At 37.9% G+C, this 21,836-nt stretch overlaps 1 protein-coding gene across 6 annotated transcripts in view; it reads left to right on the top strand.

Annotated features, from left to right (window-relative positions):
* Positions 1-21,836, top strand: part of TATDN1 (TatD DNase domain containing 1) — a 60,346-nt gene that overhangs the window by 24,368 nt on the left and 14,142 nt on the right. For 5 of the 6 annotated variants that reach the window (XM_064384574.1, XM_064384575.1, XM_064384576.1 and 2 more), the window contains 5 exons: positions 6,160-6,245; positions 6,332-6,372; positions 9,392-9,468; positions 17,146-17,216; positions 18,887-19,013. In XM_064384574.1, the coding sequence (XP_064240644.1) occupies positions 6,160-6,245; positions 6,332-6,372; positions 9,392-9,468; positions 17,146-17,216; positions 18,887-19,013 (402 nt within the window). Of the gene's footprint in view, positions 1-6,159; positions 6,246-6,331; positions 6,373-9,391; positions 9,469-17,145; positions 17,217-18,886; positions 19,014-21,836 lie in introns of those variants that run through there. The other variant, XM_064384578.1, reaches the window with a different exon arrangement.

Raw genomic sequence — 21,836 nt, 5'->3', positions numbered from 1 at the left:
AGGAATGAGTTTTACATGACTTTACATTTTTTGTTTGTTTAACAGATGCATTCATATGTGAACAGTTCCAGTGGAATGAATTAAATTATTTTGGGCAATGTGATTTTTTGTTTTGTTTTGTTTTTTGAGACAGAGTCTGTCTCTGTCACCCAGGCTGGAGTGCAGCAGGCACAGCAGCCTTTACCAGTAGTCACAGCTGTTTGAGAGGCTGAGGCAGGAGAATTGCTTGAACTCCAGACAAGCCTGAGCAATATAAGGAGACTCTGTCTCTAAAAATAAAAAAAATAAAAAAAAAAAAAAACAGCAACAAAAAACCCACAAAAATATTATAGGACCAATCACCAAGGCTAGAAAAGCATATTTTACTTTTGCTGGGTGTCGAATATTGTTAGTTTGGAACTGCGAGATTCCTTTAATAGGAGCCATGTTGGGTCATGGCTTCTGAGAAAGCTCCAAAGCTCATCACCCTGTAGGATTTCCTATAACCCCTTGCCTGTAGCTAAATTTGGACCTCCTGTCATTATACTGGTGAGCGAGTGTTATAAATTGAAAAGAAAACTTAGGTTACAGTCTGAATTTAAAACGTAAGCATTTTGTCAAATTTCAAAAACATCTTAATTATGAAGATGATTAAACAGACTGAGCTTCTATATGGGGTTAATTTAGTTATTTATCCATTCAACAAATATTTATGGAGCACTGTGTGCCAGCCACTGCTGAGAACTCATAGTATGCAGAAATTTGAGTAAGGTATATCTATCCCTAGAGACCTTAAAGAATAAACAATCCTCTGTCCTCCTTAGTTTCTTATACACAAAGAAGAATTAGGATCAGATTCTCTCTTAAGATACTATCCAGATAGATATAATACTATCTCTATTAAGATACTATCATAATATTTAATAATGAATAATTTTGTCATGTGGTGTATGAGCATATGATTAAACCAGTGACTTGGTGGCCTGAAGGGATTTTTTAAATTACACATGCTGAAAGTGTACTTCCTCCCCCTTCCCTCCCTGTTCCCCACAAGTGGGATTCTGATATGTCCCCATTGGTTGAAAATCACTGGGTGAGGAGCAGATTTACTAGTAGAGTCTGTCATATCCTAGACCTCAAGCTCCAGAGTTCTGGAGTGTGAAGATCTAGCACCAAGTAGAATAGGATGGGTTAGAGTAATGCTAGTAACTCAGGGTTACTAGCAGGGTTACTAAAACCCTGTACCTCTGTCAAATATTATGTAGTCCAGCTCACTTAACTTTGAAAGTTCTCATGTTCACATTGAAATAGGAAAATAGTTCTCTTTAATAGTTCTTTAGGTTAAGCCCACAGATCATATTCCTCAACTTTAATGTCTGTTTTTGGCCAAGATGAGCCTTGTAAGTCTAATAGACTGTGTGTTATGACGAGCAAGGGCAGTGGCAGAGTCCCCAAGGTTTTTTGCCCATATGACTTTTCGTTTAAAATGAGTTAGAACTGATTCTAAAATGCAACTTGAATACTTTAAACTCCGTTTTAGGTTTAATTGAAAACATTGACAGTATCAGTTTAATTTAACTTTTCTGAAGATTATTCACCATCATCAGAGCATATTTGAAATCGTGTCTGATCTTAGAATATGCATATCACAACTTGTGCTTCAACTCACTTGCCAAGTGTTAATTGCTAATAGAGAGGTTCTTTCATTCAGTAAATGATTACCGAGCGCCTCCTCAACATGATACAAAGAAGAATAAAACTTTATCCTTAACGCCTCTGTGGACAAGAGAGGACGTAAATAATGAAAATAGGTTGGAACTACTGTCACTGAAGTGTGTGAACCACAGAGGGAAGGACTGACTTTCTGGGGAAGGATTGAAGGTGACAGCAGGTGACATTGGCTTCTTCTAGAGTGGATAAGCTACTGACAAACTAATGTGGGAGGAAATTTTGATAAGATAGACAGTTCTACTTGAGATTTTAAAATTTTTAATAATAAAACATCAAATGACTTGGTTAAAAAAAACAACCGGGTGTGGTGGCTCACACCTGTAATCCCAGCACTTTGGGAGGCCAATGCGGACAGATCACCTGAGGTCAGGAGTTCAAGACCAGCCTGGCCGACTTGGTGAAACCCTTTCTCTACTTAAAATACAAAAATTAGCTGGGCGTGGTGGCAGGTGCCTGTAATCCCAGCTACTCGGGAGGCTGAGGCAGGAGAATTGCTTGAACTGGGGAGGTGGAGGTTGCGGTGAGCCAAGATCGTGCCATTGCACTCCGCCTGGGCAACAGAGCAAGACCATCTCAAAAAAATACATATATATACATACTAGTAACAATCACATTTTGATTGTTGTTAAGGAAACAGATCCCACATCCTCTGCCCCTCACTCCTTTTCTCCTAGTGTGTACTCACAGCATGCAACCTGTTCTGTGTACACAGCACTCTACTTGTTTCAGCACTTACCATGTTGTACAGAAATTGGTTTTAGGTTATCCCTTCCTCCCCACCGCAGACTAGTATCTTTGAGTTCCTCAAAGGCACACACCAAGTCTTACTCATGTTACAGCTCCATAGCACTTAGCACAGTACTGAGCACATGGTTGTTTTTAGTAAAGATGGGGTTTTACCATGTTGGCCAGGCTCGTTTCAAACTACAGACCTCAAGTGATCTGCCTGCCTCGGCCTCCCTAAATGCTAGGATTACAGGTGTGAGCCACCACACCCAGCCATGATTTGTTTTTAAGTAAAAATATAGTCAGAAAAAAGGAGATGTATGAGGAAAGAAAAATAGAAAATTAGGAGGCAAGACAGAAAAATTAATATACAATAGATATAGTGTCTGAAAAATGATGATAAGTGAAGGCGGTGTATATAACCATGTTTAAAAGGATGAGCTTTGGAATCAGCAGATCTTTGGGTGAGATTTATAATTGTCCTTGGTGTCAGTTTGCCCCTTTGTATATCCCCTTTAAAATGGGGAGATTACTGCCTACCTTTCTTAACATAAGGTGCATAAAGCCCATACTGGCGTGAGTGGTACAGAGTATGTATGCAATCATGGCTGTTGTTATATTATTCATACTAGAAATATTACCACCCTAAAGGAAGATGCTAGCTATTGTTTTTGTTTGGAACTTTTAAAAGTTTTTCTTTTTAATATTTTTTTCTTGTTTTAGCACCCAGCCTTCTGGAAAAAGTGTTTTTTAAAGACTAAGAGAAGCAAAGAGTAAAGACAAGGAAAAGGCCTGATCTAGTTATGGAAAGTTTATCCTTTAAGCCATACCCTGTATTTTCATTTTCCTGGCCTTATGCTACACTTCTTTCCTTGTTGCAATTTAGAGCTCTGTTCTCTTGAGTAGGTGAATTTGTTTTGGGCATTTTTCTTAGGGCTTTAAAATGTTAATACTGTGCGGTTTTTAAAAAGAACAAGAAGATTTAAAGTAATCTTTTGGGGACTTAGGGGACCCTAGAGAGGAGCAGTTGGGGCCATGTTGCCATCAAGCAGCTTACAGAGGAGGGATTACTACCTGTGTCGAGGTATACCCATGTAACTCACTGGGCTTTTTGGATTTGCCTTGATCCTAATTAATAACAACTGCTGCTCTGAAGCTGAACTCTTCCAGCTCTTGTCCTTAGATAGTTAAACCTCAACTGTAAGAAGCAGTAATACAATCAGAAGCTTCACTAAGATGAACAAATCTAACTCAAGTGGAAAATGATTTTCATTTATGAACTTTACAAAAAAAGTCAATGAGTAAAACGGGCTGAGAAGTCTCTTAATAGATGCCAATTCCTACCCTGTAACTTATGCTGTTATTTCTAGTTACCATGTGGGTTTTTCTTCTCTAAAGATAATAGTCATTTATTGTTCAGTACTAATTATCCTCAATTTGTATCATTAGGAATAATTTTTTTTTTTTTTTTTTTTTTTTTTTACCACATGGCTTCCTTATGATACCTAGCTAGTATGAATTCAGGGACCTTTCTTTTCTTGAATGATGTAAAATTCTGTGAGTCCATTGCTTGGGCTTCTGACAGGGTCTGATTCCGTCATCCAAGCTGCTGGAGTATAGTGGTGTGATCATGTCTCACCGCAGCTTTGACTTCACTAGGCTCAAGCAATCTTCCCATCTCAACCTCCCAAGTAAGTGGGACTATAGGTGCATGACACCACACCTGGCTAATTCTTGTATTTTTTGTAGAGGTGGGGTTTCACCATGTTGCCTAGGTTGGTCTTAGACTGCTGAGCTCAAGCAATCCGCCCACCTCCGCCTCCCAAAGTGCTGGGATTACAGGCATGAACCACCACACCCAGCTGGCCTCTGTTATTTTCATAAACTGTACTTTTGCTTACCTTGAGATAGGAAGCCAATTTTCCATCCGACCATTAGATACTGTTAATCCGTAGCTTGGTCATGTGGTTTGGTCCATGGAATCGTGTGTGGAAAAAATAACCAGTACAGTGTAGAGCAGTATACACAATGAAGAGTACTGCCTGCTGTGTGTAGCCACAAGCCAAATACATTAGTAAAGTTGACATAATGACTAGAGCACACTTAATTGCTAACATTTGGATTACTTTAGAGGCTTTGGAAATAGTGACTGGTGGTATTATTAAAGACTTTTTTTGTCCAAGTTTCATTAATATTTCCTACACTGCAAAATGTCAGCACTTTGTTAACGAAAGGAAAATATTTTTGCTTATTCTAACCCAGCAGAATCTGAAAAGGGGATTTTAGGATCCAAACATTTGGTAATAAAGACATAGACCACCAATTTTAGGAAGACTGTTTCTATTTTTTTAATTAATTAATTAATTATTATTATTATTATTATTTGAGACAGAGTCTTGCTCCATCACCCAGGCTGGAGTGCAGTGATGCAATCTCAGCTCACTGCAGCCTCTGGCCCTGGGTTCAAGTGATTCTCATGCCTCAGTCTTCTGAGTAGCTAGGATTACAGATGTGTGCCAACACACCTGGCTAATTTGCGTATTTTTAGTAGAGACAGGGTTTCACCATGTTGGCCAGGCTGGTCTTGAACTCCTCAAGTGACCTGCCCACCTTGGCCTACCAAAATGCTGGTATTACCGGTTTGAACCACTACGCCTGGCCTGAAGACTGTTTCTTAAGAAGTACATTTCTATTTCAAATTTTAAAATTTAGCATCTTTAAGAGTGCAAAGGGGTAAAATAGTCCTACACATCAGGAAAGATGACATAGGAAAATAGAGCAAAAGAGGTTTAAGTTAAACAGAGAAATTATATCCCCAAATTAAAGTACTTAGAAGAGGTAAGCACATTTAAGAAAATAATAAGCCAACTGTTATCCTGATTCAGCTGAACCTACCATTTGTGAGAACAAGAGGGAGCACTGTGTTGAAGTGAAAAAACAAACAGAATGAACATTCATTATATCCTCCGAATATTGTCATTATACTCTGGGGCCAGAAGAAAGCTTCTTGAAAACGTAACAGGCTTTTGTCGTTTATGCTGGGACTTGGAATTAGTGCACTGAAGTTCTGGTTTCAAGTTGGCCATGCCATGTATTGTTATCTTGGACAAAGTACTATACCTCTGTGACACCAGCTTTTGTCCTTAGGTTATTTTGAAAATCAAATGAGACAATGATGTGTGGTACTTGAGAAAACCTTCTTAGAAAGTACTCTAAGATACTCAGGGCTATCACTTTATCATGTAATTTCCATTTTGGTTTTTAAATAGCATAATTGAGTTATTTGCTATTTAGCAAATACTTAAATTTTGTTTTTGAGGGAAACCTTGTTCATTTTGCTCAGTGGCAGTAACTTCGTTTGTAACAGCACATAAAAAACTGGTTGCAAAGTGGAATAGATTAGCATGCAGGATGAGGCGCTGCCGGGCTTCTGACTTGGTGAGTTGACTCCCACTGATGGTGCTCAGCTAGCTTGAGTGGCAAGGGGCCATTGGTGTTACTTTCTGAAAATAATTTTGTAAGCCCAGAAAAGGAAGTATTTCTTTCCAGAAGTTGTAAGTTATAAAAGCCCCTTTCAAACTCTGACGTGCTTTAAATAGTAACAATTTTTGTCCTGTAATTTCTAGAGAATAAAATACCTTTAATTTAAAACATCTTTTGACATAATTACCTTTCTCATGCTAAAATAAAATTTGTAACGATAATTTTTTTTGCATTATGCAGATATTTTGAAAAACAGTTTGAACTGTCAGAACAAACAAAATTACCAATGTTTCTTCACTGCCGAAACTCACATGCTGAATTTTTGGGTGAGTTAAAACTAGTCTCATTTAGAATTTAAGAATCTTGTAGAAGTCAAGCTATTTGCTAAAAGTTCTTTGTTTTTAATTCACAGACATAATGAAAAGAAATAGAGATCGATGTGTAGGGGGAGTGGTAAGTATAAAATAGTCATTTTTAATATAAGTCAAACATCTCTAATCCAAAATCCAAAATACTCCCAAGTCCAAAATGCTCGAAAATCTGAAACTTCTTAAGCATTGACATGAGATAGTGACATCTTTGCTTTCTGATGATTCGTTGTATACAAATTTTGTTTCATGCACAAACTTATTTAAAATATTTACCTTCAGGATATGGTATAAGGTGTATATGAAAAATAAATGAATTTCATGTTTAGACTTGAGTCCCTTCCCAAAGATTTATTTTTATGCATATGTAGATATTCCAAACTCTGAAAATATCTGAAATATGAAACACTTTTGGTCTCACGCACTTGGGATAAGGGAACTTAACCTTTAGGTGACACACAAAGCATCTTGGTTATTAAGGATGGCCTCTAATTCGGATGTCAACATTTCAATTTTTTTTTTAAAAGGAAAAAAAAGAAAAACATATGACTTAGGTAGAATTCAATAGAATTAGGAGCTGCTTTTCCCATTCTTTGAAAGACATGTAAATTTACTGTTGAATTTATGGGCCAGATATGGTATAAACACGAATCAGTTTTAGTTTTAGTTCCTTTGTTCAGAGTACAAGAATGAATACAGAAGTCCATTCACAAGGAAACCCTGGGAATTCTTTTTTTTGGTTATTGAGACAGGGTCTGGCTCTGTCATGCAGGCTGGAGTGCAGTGGCACAATCTCAGTTCACTGCAACCTCCACTTCCCTGGGCTCAAGCTATCCTTAGCCTCCTGAGTAGCTGGGACTACAGGCACACGCCAACATGCCCAGCTAATTTGTTTGTATTTTTTGTATATTTTGTTGCCTAGGCTGGTCTGGAACTCCTAAAATCAAGTAATCGGCTCACCTTGGCTTCTTGAAATATTGGAATTAGAGGTGTGAGCCACTGTGCCTATCCCCTGAATTCACATCTGTACATCCTAATACCGTGCATGATATTCTTCATCTCTTCCATCAGCCATTCTTTAATGTTCTTCCATCCAAATTTTTAGCAAAATATCAACTAATTTTTGTTTTGAAATCTTTTGCCATTTGTTTTAGGTTTGCCTTCCTCATTTCTTGTCAGCTGTATTCACCTACAATTATCATTCTGATCTACAGAGTCATTCTCCTTTCTGTAATTTGCATTCTGCACTAAACACTTCTCCAATATAGTCATTTTCATCATTATTCTGGAGACATTTCCCATAAGTATTATCTGCTCACCACTTAACTCAGATACCTATGGCAGTGATTTTTAATCTCTTGTATCATGGACTCCTTTGGGAATCTGGCTTAGAAAAATGCTCAGATACACAAATACTCACATGCAATTTCAGGAGAGACTTAGTGAGTGGCTGTGTCTAGCAAAAGTACTGTAAGCCAGGTATATCAAATCACAGTTACACTATGCCAGCTGTGGAAAGAGGAAATAGCACCGAGCACTTGCATTCCCACGCTGCCTAACATTGAGAGTTTTATGCATATTCTCTCAGTTTTCAGCCTCTGCCTCATTTATACCACTAGTAATATGTATGCATCCTGCATTGCTGTAGTGTTAATATTACTGTGTACTTTTCTCCTGTTTTCACTGACTCTGTAATTTATCCTTTAGGAACTGTACTTAAGAATTGAGAGAGGTTTGAGTTTTAATTAATGCCCTTGGAATTATTAGTGGTATTTATCATAACCTTCAGACTCTACCTCTCAGCCTATTTGCTTTCTTTCTTTCTTTCTTTTTTTTTTTTTGGGACAGAGCTTTGCTCTGTTACCCAGGCTGGAGTGCAATGGCACAGTCTCAGCTCACCAAAACTTCTGTCTTCAGAGTTCAAGCAATTATCTTACCTGAGCCTCCCCCGTAGCTGGGACTACAGCCATGCACCACCACACCCGGCTAATTTTTGTATCTTTAGTAGAGACGGGGTTTCATCATGTTGGCCGGGCTGGTCTTGAACTCTGACCTCAAGCAATCTACCTGCCTTGGCCTCCCAAAGTGCTGGGATTACAGATGTGAGCCACCGCACCCAGCCGATTTCTAAATAAGAATTTACTTGAGTTATATTAATAGTTTTTGAAAATGAACAGAAGCAACAACAAATCTAACGAAAATGTTTGATTTTTATCAAAAAAGAAATTGCCAAATAATTTATAACTAATTTTCTGAAATGGCTTATGAGGAATCACATTTAAAATTATTTTGATATTAATGGAGGGTGTCTTTTCTAGTCAGCTGGAAATGCTGAAGGAAAGAATAATGCAGGCAGCTGTGTAATACAGACTTCCTTATTGTTGAGAAGTGTGTTATCCATAGTGTATTCAGGGTCTCTGGACTCAGTAGTAATGTGACATCACTTGCTTAGGTGACCCTACTTTTTAAAGGTGGGTGGTTGTCGTTATATGTTGTTTTTGATTACATAAATACATCCAAACTATGAAAAACTGTACCTTGACCCCTGTACCTTTGAAGAAGAAAAACACCATCTCAATCCCTTCCGCCTGCTAAGCTGATATTTTTGATTATATAATGGTTTGTGCTTTTTAAGCAACAGTCTCACCCATTTATAAGAATTTCTTCAGCTTTGCCTCTTAAAAGTGATTTCTTTTCTAGAAAAAAGTATCCTGTAACAGAAAATTCATCAGTATTTTAAAACATCTTTTAAATGGTGCTATAAAATTTCTAAGCTTTCCTCATGTTTTTGCCTAAGCATGTGTTTATTCCTGAGCCCCTTCCTGGAGCTTCTGCACTAATGCTAGTGCAGAGACAGCAACACTGTCACTGTCAAGAGAGAAATTCTAGGCAGCTAACGTTTTGCATCATGTCACTGGAGATGATGACAGGTTATAATTGGGAAATCTAATACGAAAATAAAAATTATAGGGACTACCACCTTTGAAACCCTGAGGTCCAAAAACTTACAGGGATCTCTATTTTTGCCTACAACGTCTTATTAATGTTATTTAGAATTTTAAACAGTAACTATTATTATAATAAAATTACCTATGTGTCCCCAGGTGCATTCATTTGATGGTACTAAGGAAGCAGCAGCTGCTTTGATTGACTTGGATCTTTATATAGGATTTAATGGTTGGTACGTTCTTAGGTTGTTTTGTTTTTAACTTGTATTTAAGCAGATTTCTTAAATTGTTTTACAGTGAATTGCTGATGAAGATGTATTTTCATAAACTTTTGCATTGATGTTTGCCTGGGAATTTCAGTAATTATGTAAGAAATTAAATAGTATATTACTATTACAATTTAAAGCTCGAAAGTTACAGACTACTACCTGTGTTCTAATAATGGAAAACAATTTTGTGTTGAGATCAGCAGCTAGCTTTCTCTAGTAATCCAGTTTATTCTCAGGTCATTTGATCCCTTGAAAACAGTTCACAGCATTATATATACATATACACATCATGTCTGACTATGGGCGAAAGGTTATTCTATGACAGTCATACATCTCTTCAGGCAAAGAAACCAAGGCTCAAAAAAATTAGGAAACAGGTATAGAGTTTCTCCAAGTGTGAGAACCTGTGTCCTCTGGCTCCTCACTCAGTGACCTTTCTGCTGCAAAACCACACTAACCTTCACACACTCAAACAGCTAGCACAGCTAGGTCCCTGGGTTTGTTTTGTCAAATATGTAAGAACTTCTACCAGTGTCTTTTCACAGGATGTCAATATAGCCCATTAAATCAGCTGCAAAATAGTATAAGACTTTGTTCTTCTTCATTGTCTCATACCCTTAAAATTATTTCCAATTGCATTATTTTTGACTAAAATCTAGGGAAATAGAATCATGGAATTATGTATTTGCTCTAGAGTTCAGAGTTTAAATGTCATAGATGCCTTTATATTTAAATTAATGGCTTAACTTTAAAATTAATATGCAAGGGAATATATGCAGAGAGATTAAAAAGTCAAGTAGTACTAACAGATATAAACAAATATCAGAGTCTCCCCAGCATGACCTTATCACAAGTCAGTTTTTCTGGCAGCAACAATTTTGCTATTTGTCACCATATTTCTAAATAATATCCATATACTATTGTCTCTTGATTCATCCCTTTGGCTACTCTCACTGGGGTAGATGAGAACATTTTTATAACTCATACTAATCCCCTACCTCCATTATTCTCTTCATATCACTCTCAATGTAGTTATTTCAGAATTTTTGGTTATATGTATACTCATGTTTTCATTATTATGTCTATATAAATGTTTTCTCATTATTATGTCTGTATAAGTATATAATTACACAGGGCTATGCAAGGTATGAGAGAGTTTCAAGTTTTTTGTTTTTTGCTTATTTTTAAGACAGGGACTTGCTCTGTAACCCAAGCTGGAATACAGTGGCATGATCACAACTCACTGCAGCCTTGACCTCTCGGGCTCAAGCAACCCTCCCACCTCAGCCTCCTGAGTAGCTGGGAATACTGGTGCATGCCACCACACCCGGCTATTTTAAAAATTTTTAGTTGAGACGGGGTCTTGCTATGTGTCCAGGCTGGGCTTCAAGTTTAAGAAAGCCAAGTAAATAAAAATATGAGGGAAGTTACTCCAGGGAAACAAAAACTAGTACAAGAAAAGAAATGTAGGCACTATGTAACACATGAGGAAACCTATCTAGATAATCTAACAGTTCCGTCAGTTCTGGACCCTTCCATCATTCTTAGTTTGGTCTAGTGTCTCTTCTGTGATAGAACTCCTGTTTTTAGATCTCATGAATTCCTTGTGTGTTTGTTTTAGTGGGACATATTCTGTAACACCCTCTGAGGACGTTTTCATGGGAATGAAGTTTCTTGAAATTGTGCATGTTTCAAACTGAATTTTGTTTCTACTCTTCCTCTTAAAAGCCAGGATAATTAATGAAAGGGGAGAGAAGCCCACTTTCAATTGATAGTTTCTCTGTGCATAAAATTCTAGATCAGAAATCATTTTCATTGAGAATTTATACTGTCCTATCAGTAGGTTTCAGTGTTTATGAAAAGTTGCTATTGATTCCTAATCATTTACCTGTGACCTAGTTTTCTTCTCTCGTGAAAGGTTTTAGTTTTTCATCTCTGATGTGAAATTTCATGAAGATGTGTGTTGATAGTGTTTGTCATGCCTCATGTTGCTCTTTCACTAGTCCTTCCAGCAGGGGGCTTATCTTTACCCGTCCTTGGAATTTGAATTTTCTTTTCTGTTCTTTCCTTGGGCATACCAGACTGATAACTCATATTCTTTTTATTCTATTTCCATTGTTTCCCTCCTTCCAAAGAAAGTGCTATATTTTGAAATCCTTTTTATGAAATTTACTTCAGCTTTTGTTTTCAATTTCTGAACACTGTTTTTATACTGCAGTATCTTCTGATCTCTCTAAAGACATGAATTATAGTTTAAAGTTACTTTCTGCTTGTCTTCCTGCATTTATTTCCTCAAAAGTCTCCTTTTCTTCTTTGCTTTGGTCTCTGTGATGATGGAAACTTTGTTCAAATGTCAGGCAGTCCTTTGCTGTCTATTTTAAAAAAGCCATTTGGCCAGGCACAGTGGCTCATGCCTGTAATCCCAGCATTTTGGGAGGCCAAGACAGGAGGATCACTTGAGGTCTGGAGTTTGAGGCCAGTCTGACCAACAGGGTGAAACCTCGTCTCTACTAAAAATACAAAAATTAGCCGGGCGTGGTGGCTCATGCCTGTAATCCCAGCTACTTGGGAGGCCGAGGCAGGAGAATCACTTGTATCCGGGAGGCAGATGTTGCAGTGAGCTGAGATCAGGCCGTTGCACTCCAGCCTGGACAACAAGAGCGAGACTCCGTCTGAAAAAAAAAAAAAAAAAAAGCCATTTGGAAGCTCTCTAGAAGGCATTCTAGTAACTGGCAGGCCCAGATGGCCAACTGACTTTTTACTAGGGATCCCCGAATGTCATTGTGTAGAGATCTTTTTCTGCGTTGGTTTAGTTTCTAAAGAAAGGCATCCTCTGTTATCTGCTGGAAAGGTGGGAACAGTGAAGGGAAAGGGTTTGTAAATGTCCCTGACAGTGTTTTGGAGCAGGATGGGTTAGAGGATCTCACCATTTAGTGGGCTGTCCCGGTCTCCATGATCAGGCCTGTGCCTGACACCTGTGCTCCTCTGTGCTTGTTCTCTAGCTGTTTCTGATGTAGGTTCTCTTGAGACCCAGCACCCCTTTCTCTGCACCAAGTCACAGATACATAACCTAGGAACCCCATCTTCTCTTGGGGTGTTTTCAAACAATTTCCATTCAAGTCCCTGCCTTACTCCATCTTTCTAGGGACTGTATCTACTTCTAGGTTTCTTGTCTTTCTCTCCAGGCACGTAGCATATAAGTCATTTGGTACTTAAACACTGGTCGTTTATCATTTCTCTGTCCACTTTCAGCTTTATATGTTGTGATTTGGGGTAACATGTCTCCTAGTTTCATTTTTTAAATTCTGGTTTTCTCCTTGTAAGTTTGGGTTTTTTGTTTTTTTGTTTTAAGAGAAGGGGATAGAAGATCTTTATTTCACCAACTTAAAACCGTAATTCTTAGATTTTTTTTTTTTTTTTTTGAGACAGGGTCTCACTCTGTCTCCCAGGCTGAATGACTCACTGCAGTCTCAACCTCCTGGGCTCAAGCAGTCCTCCCAAGTATAATAGCTGTAATAGCTGAGACCACAAGCTCCCATCACCACACTTGGCTAATGTTTGTACTTTTTGTAGAGACAGGGTTTCACCATGTAGCCCAGGCTGGTCTCAAACTCCTGAGCTCAAGCAATCTGCCTGCCTCTGCCTCCCAAAGTGCTTGGATTACAGGCATGAGCCACCTTACCTAGCTCCTTAGACAGTTCTAAATGATCTTGAGTTTATTATGATGTTGCTTTAAGCTAATCACAAAAGATTCTTTTCTCCTACATTAATATTAGCTTCAGAATTAATAGGTTAGTCATTTATTAAAGTGGATACTTATATTCTTATTTTGAAATCTAATTCATTGTCATCTTAATCTGAGTCTCTGAGGTATGATGACTTAGTCTACTTATAGTAGTATAACACATAAAGTCTTTGGTTTCTAAAAGTTAAATTAGAATTTTTTCCCCCAAGAAAATGGGAAGATGTGTTTCAAACTTGACTTCAGAATCATGTAGTTGCTCATCATTAAATGGGAAACCTTATTAAATAGAAATACTGGCTTCTATTTAAAATAGTTCTTTTATTAGTATATATATATTTGGGCAAATTTTTACAGGTATGGAATAGACATAGAAAAATATTAAGTTAATCAGACATGATTTAGTGAGATCAAAAATACAAATAATCTGATAATTTGGTGAAAAGTTTTTAGTATCCATACAAGGCACACCAATATATTTTTAAAAACATCCATAGTGACCAAGTATTAAGCAATAATCTTTTCTAGAGAGCACTGATTGCTACTTAATGTCAAAGTAATGTCATCCCACCCACCCCTCCTAAAATCCTATGAAAAAGGAAAGAACCTATAATGGCAAAGAAAAAAGGCCAGAGTTTTGCTAATAAATGTTTTGTAGCTGGGTGAGCCCAGGAGGTCAAGTGATACTCCTGACACAGCATCCTCAGTAGCTAGATCTACAGGCGTGACCAGTCTGGGCAATGTAATGAGACCCCCATCTCTTAAAAAAAAAAAAAAAGAAAAGAAAAGAAAAAAGAAATGGTCTGTAGATTTCTGAAGACAGGGGAAACTGGAAGAGAAAGCTTAGATTACACCACTGAGGGTCCTCAGAAGGGATGGGAGCAAGTCTAGCAAACAAAAGCCCATAGCAAGGCTTTGGGCTTAAAATTAGTATAAAATAGGACTACAAAGGATGATTAATTGAGGGCCTATATAGAGAAAAGATCTCCCTCACATATCCACTCCTGTGCATAGAGGACAAAAGCAGTAAACATTTACACAGGGGCTGGGGGGGATTTTTTTCTTAAGAAAACTGAACAAACTGTATGGTGAGGGCTAAGGCTTGGAGTGCTTACATCAGCCCCGTACGAAAGCACTTAGAGAACCATGACCCCAACGATTAGCTCCCTGTACTCTTACCTTTAAATGAAGTTTCATAACATACCCTCTCCCACCAGAAGGTCCCTCTAAGAATCCCCACTCAGAGAACAGAACTGGCAGTAATACAGGCCTGCTTTCACAAAAGCAAAGGAAATGCAACAATAGCAACCTCCTTAAATATAAATGGATATCCAAGGATCACCAGACAAATGAGGTGAACCAGAAGTATGAAAGAAAAAGGCCAAGATAAACAGAAAAACTAACCCCAGTGGAAAGAGACCCAACATAGTAAGATTTGAGATGTTAATACGTGAAATATGAACAGAATGCTAAAAGAACATAAAAGAATAAGAGCTCCTTAAAGATTGTAAATGGTGATGTTAAAATAACAGCACCATTGGAGGAAGCTAGGGAATCGACACATTTGACAGAAACATACATATTTTTTCTATACAAACTACATATATTTGAGCAATCAAGTAGTAGACATACAGAATTTTCTTTATATGGAAGTTCTCTAATAAGTGAAGGGCTGATAGAATTATTTCAAGATTGGCCGGGCGCGGTGGCTCAAGCCTGTAATCCCAGCACTTTGGGAGGCCGAGGCGGGTGGATCACGAAGTCAAGAGATCGAGACCATCCTGGTCAACATGGTGAAACCCCATCTCTACTAATACAAAAATTAGCTGGGCATAGTGGCGCGTGCCTGTAATCCCAGCTACTCAGGAGGCTGAGGCAGGAGAATTGCCTGAACCCAGGAGGCAGAGGTTGCAGTGAGCCGAGATCGCGCCATTGCACTCCAGCCTGGGTAACAAGAGCGAAACTCCGTCTAAAAAAAAAAAAAAAAAAAAAAAAAAAAAAGAATTATTTCAAGATTTTGTAGCTCCTAGTGAATTAGGCATTGGGCATCCATGGTTGCCTTATATCACAAAAATACAACCAGATATATGTCTGTGGATGAAAGATCATATCACCACCTATGAAATAGTCTTACCAAAAAAAAAAAACCCAACCCAAATCCAGTCCAGCCTGTAGATGGTACTCGAGATCTCCTAAAAGAAATGCAGAGGGCAGAGGAACCTGTTAAATGCAGCGCAGATGAAGTCAGCAAAATGAAAACTCCACAGGGTGAACAGCTTGGTTTCTTCAGCAAAGAAATTTGAAGGGTAAAAAGATGCAGGAGATTGTAATAGCAATGTTGAGACTGTAGAAGACAATGACCAATTGCAATGTGTGGGCCTCTCATTTGTGTCCTAATTTAATCAAACTTAAAAAGAATGTATGACAGTGAGACAACTGCAAATTTGAATGCTAGAAGATTTGGGTTTTTCTTAAACATGTAATAGTATTGTGGTTGCATTTTTTAAAGAGACACATGCTGAAACATCCTGAATTAAATGCTGAAATATTAAAACTATACGTGGATGGAGCAGGATTGGCCGTGTGTTGTTGATTGATAGGGCTGGGTGATAACTATATGAAATCACCCAAGTGAATGTATATTTTAAATTCTTCTTAATAACAAATGCTGAAATTAACACTGCTACATAAGGAAGCAACCAAGATGTTCCTCAGTAAGTGAATGAAGGAATAAACTGTGATATATCCAGTGGAATATTATTCAGTGTTAAAAAGAAATGAGCTGTCAAACCCTGAAAAACATGGAATTTGATTGTGTGCTTCCAAGTGAAAAAAGCCTGAAAAGGCTATGAACTGTATGAGTCAGACTATGTGACATTCTGGAAAAGGCAAAACTATGGGGACTGTAGAAAGATAAGGGGGTGGAGGGGAAGGAGGGATGAATAGGCAGACCACAGATTTTTGAGACCGTGAAACTACTCAGTATGATAACACAATGGTAGATACACGTTATTGCATATTTGTCCAAACCCACAGAACACATAACACGAAGTGAACCCTAATGTAAACTCTGGGTTTTGGGTGACATTTTTGTGTCAAGGTAGGTTCATCAATGACAAATGTACCTACCACTATGGTGTGGAATTATGAGAGTGGGAGCATATGGTTGGGGAATCTCTATACTTTTTATTTAGGTTTTTTTTAGTAAACCTAAAACTCTTAAAAATTATTTTAAAATAAATTTGTGATTACAAAAATTTTGTTTTTAAAGTAATATAAGAACAGTATTAGTTGTTATCACATTACATGGTACACCATCCCAAACCTGACTGCCACATTACAGGAAGCATTTATGTTCACATTCGTGGATCTTTGAGTCAGCAGGGTTTTGCTGATGGAGGCTGCCACAGGCAGCCATAGCAGGACTTGAGGCCAAAGCCAGATTCAAGGAATAGAGTTCATCCTACAAAGAAACCATGGCAAGGGTGAAGACACATAATTCGGCTAGAGGGAAGAATCTGTCTTGGGCTAAAAATGGAAAATTCAGGAAATAAACGTTAACAGCCTTATGAGCACCTCTAAGTTATGCAAATTACTCAGAAGCAAATGAATTCTTTTAAAAAGTTAAATTTTACTTAAACTGATAGAGCACACTATTGGAAATCAACTGATAAGCATAGAAAATTGCATTTCCGGAAGGCAGATCGGGTTAAAGTAGATTTTAATCTGGATTGTTGAAGTATGGGAGTTTGCAAATACTTTCTAAAGTATACTGAAAACAAAATGTTATGGGGTTTTGAGTTGGTTTTGTAATATTTTAGACAAGTTGTGATATAAAAAAAGGTATTTGTTAATTGCTGCCTTTTAAGAAATAACTATATGTATACACTTTTTTTAAGCTCACTGAAAACTGAAGCTAATTTGGAAGTTTTGAAGTCAATTCCTAGTGAAAAATTAATGATCGAGACAGGTAAGTTTGTTTTCAGAACTTTGTTTCATATTAAATCATACCAAAAAAAAAAAAAAAAACTAGAGAAAGAAATTAGACTTCAAACCTTAGTGAACAAGTATTTTAAAACAACATGCTCAACTTCAACAGTTATGCTTTCCAGAAGATCTTTGGGGGTTATTAATTAATGGAAAAACATATGCAAATGATTTTTTTCAGTTTTAGAAGTTTGCTGTATCTAAGCACTTAAAAATGAGATGTTAGAATATAACTCAGGAGGTTGTAGTTAAGAATATTTAGTTAAACAAGGGGTCTTGACTAAGCACATCACACTTTCAAGTTTCAAAATCTGTTCAGAATTTTGTTTACAGTGTCTTTATAATGGCTTAATTCTGTAGTACTTTTTACAGTGCAAAAAATTAAATTGGTTTAGTATAAGAATTTTAGGATCTGTTGCCTCTTAAAATAAAACAAAGTGAGGCCAGATGTTGTGGCTCACGCCTGTAATCCCAGCACGTAGGGAGGCTGAGGTGGGCAGATCACCTGCACTCAGGAGTTCAAGACCACCCTAGCCAAGGTGGTAAAACCCAATCTCTACTAAACATGCAAAAAACTGGTCCTGGCACAGTGGCTCATGCCTGTAATCCCAGCACTTTGGGAAGCCGAGGTGGGCAGATACCCTGAGGTCGGGAGTTTGGGACCAGCCTGCAACATGGAGTAAACCCCATCTCTACCAAAAATTCAAAATTAGCCAGTGTGGTAGCACATGCCTGTAATCCCAGCTACTTGGGAGGCTGAGGCAGAATTGCTTGAACCTGGGAGGTGCAGGTTGTGGTGATCTGAGATTGTACCATTACACTCCAGCCTGGGCAACAAGAGTGAAACTCCGTCTCAAAAAAAAAGAAAACGCAAAATATTAGCTGGGCGTGGTGACCCATGCCATAGTCCCAGCTACTCAGGAGGCTGAGGCACGAGAATCGTTTGAACCTGGGAGGCAGAGGTTGCAGTGAGCTGAGATTGCGCCACTGCACTTCAGCCTTGGAGACAGAGTGAAGACTCCGTTTCAAAAATATAGTAATAATAAATAAATAAATAAAGGTGAAAAGCTAAAACTTTTATTTAAACCCTATCAAGGCTTCCCTTATATCATGGACTTTAGGAAAGTCAAGACAGCCATTCTGGAGAAATCACATTCATTTCTTTGGGCAGTTAGGAAAATAAAATGATTTGATTAAAAGTACAATACTTGTAAAATGTGTACACTGTTGTAACTTTTTATTAAAAAATATTCAAAACCAGTTTCACAATCAGTAGAGGCAAGAGAGAAATGTAACTTATGCAAACCTCATTACATGCATAGCAAAAAAATTTTTTAAAAACTGAAAAATGTATAAATGTTTTCATGTTATTATACATTTGTATTTAAGGTTTAGGTCTTTTTTTTAAAAGCATGCTTCACATCAACGTTAGCAGATAAAAGGAATAAAAGTGAGTCTTAGAAGGTATTTAAGATGCAATTCAAGATTTTATCTTGTGCTTTTTGTTAGAACTGTTTTCTGTTGCAATGATTGTGCTGTTTTGGAAGCTGAATCATGGTTTATCACTTAGAAGTTATGTATTAGTTTGATAATGGTCATTAAATTTTTTTTTGAACGTAAATCCCTTAAGAAACACTTTCTTTGCTTAACTAGATGCACCGTGGTGTGGAGTCAAAAGTACACATGCTGGATCAAAATACATAAAAACTGCATTTCCTACCAAAAAGAAGTGGGAAAGTGGGCATTGCTTAAAAGACAGAAATGAACCCTGCCATATAATGTAAGTATTTTGCTTTCATGGTCTTCAAAATCATTAGTCAACCACCTGATGCCACTTACAAAATGAATTTAAGGGACAGAATTAAAATTTTGCAAAATCCAAGGGAAGTTCAGGTTCAAGACCACCGTATTAATGCAGTGATTTGGAGGAATTTGCATCTGAATTGATGTATCTCAGCTCCTCTTCTCATATCTTCGCAACCCAACATGATTTTATTGCAGCAGTGAAAAATAAATGAGATTTTGGTCATTTTGTGGGAGAGAGAAAAGATCTTAAAGCTATCAATATAATCACCTTACCTGGTTTAAGTTCTATTCTCACTGCAACTTCCTGCTACTCTTTGGTAACAAGAAAGCCTTAGCAGAATATTTTGCATTTAAATGATTTGACAGCCTCTATAAGTCTATGAAATAACACATTTATTTAAGCCTTAGAACAAAAGGACAAGTAATAGGATTTCCTTTTTCCAATCAAACGGGGTAGGACTTTAGTGCATTTTATTTCCTAGAAAAGCAGCAAATCAGAATCTTTTAAATTGTGATGTATAGCATAGATGAGAAGAGGGGCTATTGCCCATCTGTCAAAGAGCTGTCAAAGGTTATTATATCATTTTCATGGGTGCATAATCCAATTTCTTTTGTTTGCACAAACAGTTTAATCTAGAATATATCAGTCTTATATGATTTACCAGGTTCAGACAATTGGGCATACTTATAACACATTCATAAAAACTAATTGGTTCTGTGTCTTCATGAGGAGTAAAAAAGAGAAAAAAATAGATTGTTGCTTTTAAGACTATTCATTCTATATGCACGATCTTTTAAGTAGTTTTTAACAGGAAAAGAGTATTAGAAGATAAGCCAGATCTAAAATCCAGCAGGCAGAACAGTGAAGAATTATTCTATTAAAATACATTTGAAAGGTTATTTTTCTTTATTAACATGCTTGAGCTGACAAAGACTTTAAAACTGAAGCAGCCAGGCATGGTGGCCTACACCTGTATCCCAGCTACTTGGGAAGACTGCTTGAGCCCAGGAGTATCGAGATCAGCTCATGCAAGATAGGGAGACCCCTGTCTCTAAAGAAATAAAGAAAATTTTAAAAAATGAAGAAATGTTAAGTACTTGCAAATTCAGTCATGAGACAGTATTTCTAAATAATTATATATTTTTTGAGACAGTCTCACTCTGTTGCCCAGGCTGGAGTACAGTGGCACGATCTTGGCTCACTGCAACCTCTGCCTCCTGGGTCCAAGCAATTCTCCTGCCTCAGCTGAGATTACAGGCATGTGCCACTACGCCCGGCTAATTTTTGTGTTTTTAGTAGAGATGGGTTTTCACCACGTTGGACAGGGTGGTCTCGAACTTTTGACCTCAAGTGATCCACCTACCTCGGCCTCCCAAAGTGTTGGGATTACAGGCGTGAGCCACCATGCCCAGCGAATTCTTTGGGGATCTAAGAGGACACTAGAGAAAAGAAACTGATATTTTGCCAGCAGCCAGCTTACAGGAAGTAGTTGCCAACAGTATATCCAAGTCAGTTTTCTGTACTTCTTAATCTTATGTAAAATTATCGCTGACTTTAGCTATACATTTGCAAGACAAAATTTCAAGATGTTTTTAAATGTAGACTGTTTAAGAACTGTGAAGGCTGGCCGGGCACGGTGGCTCACGTCTGTAATCCCAGCACTTTGGGAGGGGGTGGATCACCTGAGGTCAGGAGCTCAAGACCAGCCTGGCCAACATAGTAAAACCTTGTCTCTACTAAAAATACAAAAATTAGCCGGATGTGGTGGCGGACCACCTGTAATCCCAGCTACTCGGGAGGCTGAGGCAGGAGAAATCACTTGGACCTGGTAGGCAGAGGTTGCAGTGAGCCAAGACCACACTATTGCACTCCAGCCAGGGCAACAAGAGCAAATCTCCGTCTCAAAAACACAAAAACAAAAAACTGAAAGCTTCATGAATACCTGTTCTTCAGTTAGCTAAGTAGGCAGAGCTTAGGAAAATTAGCACCTGCAAGCTGAAAAATTTTAAACCACATTTCAAAATACACAATCCTCTAATCTACTGCTAATTATGAGTTGGCAAGTTAATTCCTACTTAGAAAATCATTTTTATCAACCTCTATTCTGTTAGCAATTTTACATTCTAATTATTTTTATAGAGATCTTTTTGATATAAACTGTTTGCAACAGATGTTTTGGAGCCCCTGCCATATGTCAGGAAAGGTACAAGTTACTAAGGCTACACAGAAGAATCAAGACAGTCCCTGTCTTATCCATCCACCAGATGAATAGGCACACTGTGCCACCTGGCACTTTAGATAAGGCATTCAGTGAGTCAGGAAGGATCCCTGCCCTCCTGGAGCAAATAAGCAGACAGAGTCCAAGATGGTAGTGCTGTTATACAAGTTGGAATATATGACCAGGACCACAGGGCACATCAACTGCTTTGAGGGAAACAGGAGAGAGCTTTACTAAGGTGACATTTCAGTTGTTTACTAAGCATGACTGGGAGTTAAGCCAGAGAAAGACAAACACCTTGAGCAAAGGCAGACTGCAGAAGGGCTTGACCTGATCCTGAGGAACAAGTGTGGCAGAAAGTAGGATGCACAGGGTAAGTGGTAGAAGTCTGGGAAGGTAGAGTGAGCCCAGATTGTGAGCGCTCTTATATGCCAGCATTTTGCTTAGATTTTATCACTACCCAAAGGATTTTAATCAAGAGAGTGGCAATTATTTTTTTTTTAAAAGCTATTAACTGGTATCAGTATGGAGAAGGGCTGGAAAGGAGATGGTGGCAGGAATCATACAGATCTTGCAAG

Source organism: Aotus nancymaae, unplaced genomic scaffold (genome assembly GCF_030222135.1).
Source record: "Aotus nancymaae isolate 86718 unplaced genomic scaffold, 86718_ANA_hifiasm-v0.15.2.pri h1tg000036l, whole genome shotgun sequence".
Taxonomy (NCBI): domain Eukaryota; kingdom Metazoa; phylum Chordata; class Mammalia; order Primates; family Aotidae; genus Aotus; species Aotus nancymaae.
The sequence above is the reverse complement of the archived record's forward strand: the minus strand, read 5'-3'. Positions and strand labels throughout refer to the sequence as shown.